Source organism: Protopterus annectens, chromosome 2.part1 (assembly GCF_019279795.1).
Source record: "Protopterus annectens isolate FY-2018-M chromosome 2.part1, PAN1.0, whole genome shotgun sequence".
Lineage (NCBI taxonomy): Eukaryota > Metazoa > Chordata > Ceratodontiformes > Protopteridae > Protopterus > Protopterus annectens.
The window spans coordinates 1,367,425,640-1,367,433,447 of record NC_056729.1 but is presented as its reverse complement, the minus strand read 5'-3'; the positions used below and the strand labels follow the sequence as shown (position 1 = coordinate 1,367,433,447).

Below are 7,808 nucleotides of genomic sequence, written 5' to 3'. Positions count from 1 at the left end.
TTGAATTTTAGAAAGTGCCTTTTTTGCAGACAAAGCACCCGACTCTTTGACTTCTGCTCCTCCCTAAGTTCATGCATTGGATCTGGGCCTTGAACCTTGTATTTCTGTCCAGGTTCAGCCTGCCTCTAAGGGCCACCATACCCTTCCACTTGAGGTGGCCCTTGGTCTTCAAACTCTTCTCCTGAATGTCCCACACAGGAGATTCCACAGAGGAGGATGTGCAAGAGGAGGCACTTGGACTTGCCTGTGGAGTCCCTCACTGAGGATGTGGACTACTATGAGGGAGAAGGATCTCCCAGATCACCAGCAGATGTTTGCTTTGCAGGCATTTTAGAAATTTTATCGCGAATAGGTGGCTGGTCATTCAGAAGTCCTTCTTTGGAGGAGTTTGTATTTCTGGAGGCCTTTGGTGTTGGCCTGTATCTTGGGTAGTTCCCCCAGTGGACGTTGTTATAGATGGTCTTGCCCATTGGGCCTGGAAGAAGTTTAACACTGTAGAGTCTGTACCAAAGTGCCCAAATAAAATCCTTTCTCCCCTAGAGTATAACTTTTTGGAGCAAGGGCATCCCTGTTGACGTTATGGTATCGGCAGTTACAAAGAGCTTGCACAAGAGCTAGACTGTCCACCGGCTGAACAGTGAGTCTAGAGTGCTGGACCAGTTGGGGGAGCGCACCTTCGCCTGTGACTTTTTTGCTTAGAGCGCATAATTACTTTTCACATTTTAGTTGCCTGCAGAGACTTTAAGGAACTCGGAGTCCTTGGCTGAGAGTTTTGCCTAAGGAGGATCTGGGTAAGTTTATCTGAAGCTGACCACTTCCCTGTAAAATTCTTCCATGAGGTTTATTTCTCTTTCAGCGGAAGGGTGAAAGGCAGCAGGCACCAGCATTGCAATATGCAGACCTGCATGGATGAGGCTTTGATTTCGTGGAACCCTGTAAGGTGTCTTTTCAGTGCCCCTTTTGATCTTCCTTGTTTGGACAATCAGATAAATACACCCCGACCTGGAGCGAACAATAAGATAAGACCTTGTCTGCTGTGTGGATCAAGTTTTCTACCATTCAGTGAACCTACTCAAGGAATCGGAGTGACTAAGATTTGGTTCCAAAAATCACAAGGTTGTTTTCGTGATCCCAGTGGAGAATATTCCGGCAGAGGAGGAGGCTTTAATGGGAGACGCTGCCCTACACACAGAGGGGTCCTGCAAAACCAGGACTTTAGGGAACCCTTTTCTGACTAGCCTTTTCAGTGCTCCTGAATTGCTGCCAGACTATCCAGCTCTGGAAGCAGTCTAGTGCTGCTTTTCCTTGTACCCAGCCACCTGGGCCCAAATAACGTCAAATTCTTGGGTGCAAAGCATAATATCCAGATGATACTACATTTCCTCTTACCTCCCACCTCCAAAAGTTCAAATTAAGTTACCCAGTGTTCCACCCAGCCAGAGGGAGTTGGCAATTCTAGAGATGAAAAGATTACTGCAAAAGAGTCATCAAAGGTCCTAGGCAAACGGAGAGGACTTTGGAATTTGCTCCAGTTTCTTTTTGGTGCCACAGAAAACAAGGGACCTGAGGCTTATACTAGACTTAAGCAAAGTCAATTTATATGTAAACAAATAGACTGAACCATCACCATCCAGAACTTCTATCTGTCAGTTGCAAAGGAAAGGCAATTGGATGTGCTCGGATGTGAAGATGCTTACTATCGCATAGAAAATAGTCACTCAGTCACTTGCACTTCTGCATGGGAGCGAATCGCTTCCAATTCATAGCCCTGCACTTTGGTCTCACCACAGCCCCTTGGGTGTTTACCAAATGCATGGCAGTGGTTTAGTTCATCTCGGACTGCAAAGATTTCAGGTATTCCCGTATCTAGACGATTGGCTCCTAACTGCCCCCACCCAGCATCAACTTTTTCAGGCCATGGACCATTTCTGCTAGATATCCCACGTCCTAGGCATCACCGTAAATCCAGACAAGTCGCAACCATTGCCATTACAAACTTTGGACTTCATCGGGGCACAACTAAACACCATTACGTGAATGGCTTCTTTGCCCTCAACATTGCATCAACATGTTGACTCTAGGTCCAAGCTATATTCTCATCCCTCTCCTTCCAGATTGATTCTGTGGGCCCTGGGATCTATGCAGCTGCCATAATCTTGGTGCCAAATACTATCTGTGCATTCTGTAATGGATGCTGGTTGCTCACTTGTACATCAGTCCCCATCTCTTCCTGTCAGATTGACCAATATTTGCAAAAGTCATGTAGATTGGTGGATTCACTCTGATCTGTAGGTAGTCAAACCCATCACCCCCCCCCCCCGCAATAGCCAGACACTTTCCGCCTAAGGTGTGTGTGGGGTATTTCAAGGGGAAGATGGTCCAAGGCAGATGGACTCCCCTAGAGACCAGATTGCGTATAAATGCCTTGGAGATGAGGGCTGTCCTTTTGTTGCAAGCTTTTCAGGACCCAATCCCTTTGGGGACCATTGCGATTCAGAGTGACATGTCCGTCGTCTGGTATATCAACAAGAAAGGAGGAACCTGTTCATACCCACTGTGCAGAGAGGATGAGGGTTTGGGAAATGAGCGAGTTCTTCACACCGCTTTCTATGTGCAACACATGTACCAGGGAAATCCAACATTTTGGTAGACAAGCTCAGCAGGTCCATTCTAATGCCTCAAGTGCTGTCTCAGTCCAACAGTAGCGAACAAGATATTTGACCGTTAGGGTCACCCTTGCTGCAATCTGTTTGCATCCCCTCAAGTGCAGCATTTATTTCATTGTGATCCCTCCTTCAGGGAGTTCCCCAAGTGATGCTGTAGTCAACATTTTGGCCCGCTGGAATTCTTTATGCTTACCCTCCTCTTCTGCTCATCTCAAAATTTCTTCAGGAAAGCCAGACTGTTGGGTTTCTGTAATCCCTCATTGCATCCTTTTGGCCTCATGAGATTTGGTTCCCCTTCCTCTGGTCTCAGCTGAGATTCTCTATGGGTAATGGAAACCAAACTTTACCTCGTCTATCACCACACACTAAGACTCCACCTGGATCTCCCCACACTGAAGTTAATCACTTGGTTTCTCCAGTTCCCTTTATTTGCTAGAGTGTTCAGGTTTTTCCTCACCAGTCAAAAGCCATCATTTTAGCTTCCCAGAAAGCATCCACCAAGAAAGTATATAAAGGTAAGTGGAAAAGATGTTCTGTTTGGGCTGCTAATCATCACAATGGTCCCTTTTCAGCACCTGTTTCTTCAATTTTTTTCTTTTGAGTCTTTAAAGAAGGTTCCAACTTTCATTCAGGATTACCTTCGGGATCTATCGCTTCAACCAAGTAATGTAAAGACTTTTCAAAGTCTGTATTTTCAAGCCTCCGATCAAAGACCCAATTCCTCCGTGGGATCTGACATTCTGCAAGGCTTGACCCAAAAATCCTTTGAACTGGCTAATTATGAATTGAAATGTTTGTCCTGGAAGTCTGCTGTTCTTGTGGCCATTACCTCTGCAAGAAGAGTTTTTTTGAGTTGCAGGCACTTTTCATCTAAACATCCTCCAAATTTGTCACAAGGACAGTTTCCCTACATGCAAATCCATCCTTCATGCCAAAAGTGGCCACAGAGGCTAACTTAAATCAGTGCATTCAGTTCAGTGTTCCTAACTGTTGTAACAAAGAATATATGTTGCACTCCTTCGATAAGTTATTACCCACAGAACAAAACAGTTTAGAAAATCTGAGCAGTTTTTTTCGTTCTCACTTAACAGTAAGGGTCGAGCAGTTTCTAAAGTGACCATAGCAAAATGGATAACCAGTTGCATATCATTTGGAAAAAATGGTTTGACATTGCCTAGTCCTCCAAAATTTCACAACTCCGTTCAGCAAGATCCTTAGCTGCGTCAACAGCTATTTCATCTAGAGTTCCACTTAATATTTGTGCTGCAGCAACCTGGTCTGTCTCGGACCTTTGTGACCCATTTATAAGTTGGACATGGTCTCCAGGAGCAGGTTATCTTTTTGACTTGGCGTTTTGCTGTATCCTTCCTTGAGGCCACCCAATAAGTAATGTAGCTGTAAACCCATCAGTGAATCGGAATGAGGGATATCATATTTTAGTTATGTACTTGCCATAACTTGGTATCTGTGTTGTCCTGATCTCATTCTGATTCACCTTCCCACCTAGCCACCCCCCTCATAAGTCTCCCTTTGTTAAGAACCTGCATTCCAGGTTGAGCCCTTGAATCCTTTTTTCTTCCGAATACATTGTTGGAGGTAGCAAACTTGATCTGAGGAGGTAGAGCTAGGAGCAGAGGATTATGGTTAAGGGAAGAGCTCAAGCTTGGAAACTGAAGTCTGTAGAAGGCAGCCGAGTCGGATCAGAGGATTGGATTCGTAACCCATCAGTGAAGCGGAAGGAGAGGAGGAGTTATGTAAAGAACATAAATTTCTTGGGCTTTCAGACACAAGTTCAAAAGTCCTTCTTGACACTAACACAAGACTGTGCTTAAGACTGCCTTAAATGTGTTTTTTCAAAGGCATCACTAACATAAGAAATTATGAGTTTGTATATGGAAGCTTTCATGATCTTCTGCAATGAGCGTGAGACTTTTTAGCCAGAGAACATCTCTGGATTCTACAGTTCATGGCTTCTGCAATTCTCATGATTTCTCTCTGCCACATTGTATAGTAGGAAGAGAATCTTAGCTGTTCTTAGCTGTTGTGTGTTCTGATCAACATGGATAAAAAATGCAAGGGCAATTTTAAAGATCTACTCAATTAGGGCAGTAGCAAGCCCCACTATTTTTGCCTGAAATGTTGCATAACATTTTTAAAGCAGCCTAGACTTTGTTTACACCCTTTTCTAGGCATTATGTATTGCCAGTTCACTCAAGGAGCAGAGTAAGATTTGACACTGTAGATTTATAGGGCATTGCTCTTTGCTAGGTCTGTGGCGGGCATTCATACTGTTGCATCTTGAGTGAGTGATACTGCAGTAGTGATTTGTGTGAACACTAGTCATGTGAGCTTCCACAATAACTGGTAGATGTTTAGAGTCAGTGCCACAGTACCAGCTTCCAGGAACTTCTCTTTATGTTGTCACAAAATCAGATTTTTTTCCCAGTTTCTTTTCAGCCCGTTTTCCCATGAATCTGTTTGTTCCCTGGGGTGAGTGCCTTGTCCATTAATTCCTTGGAGAGCCGGTCAAATCAATTGAAAACAAAGAGCAGTCATTCACATTTTAGGGTTTTGGAATTTTCGTATAGAGTCCTCCTGTCCCTTGTGTATGCTTGAGGTGGTATGGAAGAGGATTAAGTATCCACTAGTCCTCTGTGATGGATGTTCATGCTGCAGTGTGATGATTCAGTGGCACTGCCCATCTATGCACTCCTGCAGTTTTCATTGGGATATTCGACTATGGAGAGCATGCATGGACCCATACTTCCCACCACCTTCTCCCAAAATAAGTCATCAGGCTTTAGCCCATTCTTGTCCTCCCCTTATGCCTGCTGCAAACACAAATCACTTATGTGTAGTCATCTGGTTTATAGTCAAAGCTTTTGTTCCTCTGCACCAGTGAAGCTTGCTATAAAGTCAGAGAAATGTCACTTTTTTTTTTTTTTTTTCTGCTGTGGGCTAACCCCCCCTATGGCCCACATTTTCTGGCCTGAACAAGTGAGTCTCGTTTGACTGTACAGACCACTTCGTAATGAGGATTGGGCAATGGTGCAAGTTTCTCTCCTTTTTGTACTGAATGTCTTGTTGATGGCATTGACATTTTAAGGAGAACCAGTTCCCTGCCTGTGACATTCAGAGCTCTGAAAGGCCAGATGATCATGTCAGACTAGATGATCATATCAGTGTGTAGGGTTGTGACTAATACTGTAGTGACCCTTGTATTGATGCATTTATTGTTAAGCTAATTGCTTATCCACATACATTTTTTTTCTTTTATGTAGAACTTTCTTGGATTCATTGCAGGAGTTGTGGTATGACATTAAAGGATTTGGACCTGTTGTAGCCTGAAAGACAGGTTTTAAGATGTGCCATTTAATGTGTTTGGCAGGTAAAATTTGTTGCATTAAGGTGTTAAAAAGTTTTTACTGAATATATCCTATGCAGTCCATTACTTCAGTTGTGGGGCAGTACAGGCAAATTAAGTTACATAATTCACTTATCACTTGAATATAAAAAAGTTTTATTTGATTTTATGGTTAATTATGTTATTTTTAAATATTTTCTTTTTAGGTGCGTCTTTAAATACAGAGACAGTAAACAATAATTCTGGTACCAGTTATTCTAAAGATATGGGTGTAAAACCTGAAACAAGCCTTCACAATCTTCATAATGGTACGTTAAGTTGTCATTGGTCTCCTACTTCATATATAATGAATTCTGCCCCACCCTTTATCACAGAAGAAGATGGAAACAGTCTTGATTCTGAAGATTCTGGTATTCCAACATTGGAGATAGGAAATCCAGAGTCTGTGCAGTGCAGTGTCCTGACAGTTAAAGTAAATCGTAATGAAGCACTCTTTGTACAGGACAGAGTATTTCCAGGTTCAAACACACTATCATCCTATACACCGCTTCCCATCTTGAACTATGAATCTGATAACAGTATAAGGAAGTCCTCTACTTTCCCAAGGAGTGGTTATGATACTGTCAAACTTTACAGCCCGTCTTCTGGTGTTCTGAACAGGAGTGATGATATCTCTGTCTGCAGCGTATCCAGTCTTAGCACAGAACTGTCTGCTACTATGTCCGTTAGCAATGAAGACATCCTGGATTTTATGGTCACAAGTGAATCAAGTGCCATTGTGAATCTTGAGAGTGATGAGGCACAATTTTCTGATGTAACATTAAATTCATCTAAGGATGCCTGTGACAAGCGGCAACCTGCTCCACTACCTGAAGTGGAGCCAAAGATGAAGAAACTGGGGCCTTTTGTCAGCTTCCTTAACAGGTAAATTTCTATGTTTAACTTTGTAAACAGTAGCACAGCCAGTATGAGAAATTGGTTGGTCAGAAATGTACTTGGAGATCCCTGTAAAATGCGGAGTTTCAAGAAACTTTCAGATTATCTGCTTGATGGCTAAATCTTAATTTGCAGTGCTTCTAGCAGATTCTTATGGTATTTTCCCTTGACATGGAAATCTGTATTGGGTTCAGCAGTCTCAGACTTGAATCTTATAGGGATAACAGGCAAGTTTGGACCCTCTGGTCTCATGCGTGAGATGCATAAATCCACTCTGGGAGGGGGACATAACATGAATGTTAAAAAAAAAAAAAAAAAAAAAAAAACTTTGTTTACGTTTTGATTGCATTTGTTTAGCTTATTGCTAATGCATTTTTACTGTTCATTTTATACCAGTATCAAACTTTTTTCATTGCTATAGGTCATATAGCTGGCAGTCTGCATATATGAACTAGTCTCTTTACTATTTGTATGTTAATGCTTTCTTCATTTTCATAGTGGCCACCGCACCACCACCCTCATTTTCCTGCTGATTGACCCGGCTAGCCTTTTTCCACTTTAAAATCTGATTTGTCCATTTCATTATCCATCACAAATGGATCTTTGGATCCATCCTCTGATCAGACTCTGCCATTTCTTCTAGACATACAATCTGAGCCTCAAACTCCTCCCTCTTCCATAATGCCTCACTCCTTCTCCACCCCCCCCCCCGATCTTGTTTGCAATTTTCAACCACAGACCTGAATCAGAGCATCTGCTTCAGATGTGTTTTTTCACTTAATTTTCTGTTCTGAGCTCTTTCCTTCCTTTCTTTCTAAGTGCTTTAGGTGTATTCTGTCACT

The 7,808-nt window shown here is 42.6% G+C and overlaps 1 protein-coding gene across 1 annotated transcript in view; it reads left to right on the top strand.

Annotated features, from left to right (window-relative positions):
* Nucleotides 1-7,808, top strand: part of TBC1D14 (TBC1 domain family member 14) — a 773,921-nt gene that overhangs the window by 23,805 nt on the left and 742,308 nt on the right. Inside the window, exon 2 of the mRNA XM_044062828.1 lies at nucleotides 6,237-6,954. Within this exon, the coding sequence (XP_043918763.1) occupies nucleotides 6,237-6,954 (718 nt within the window). The remainder of the gene's footprint in view (nucleotides 1-6,236; nucleotides 6,955-7,808) is intronic.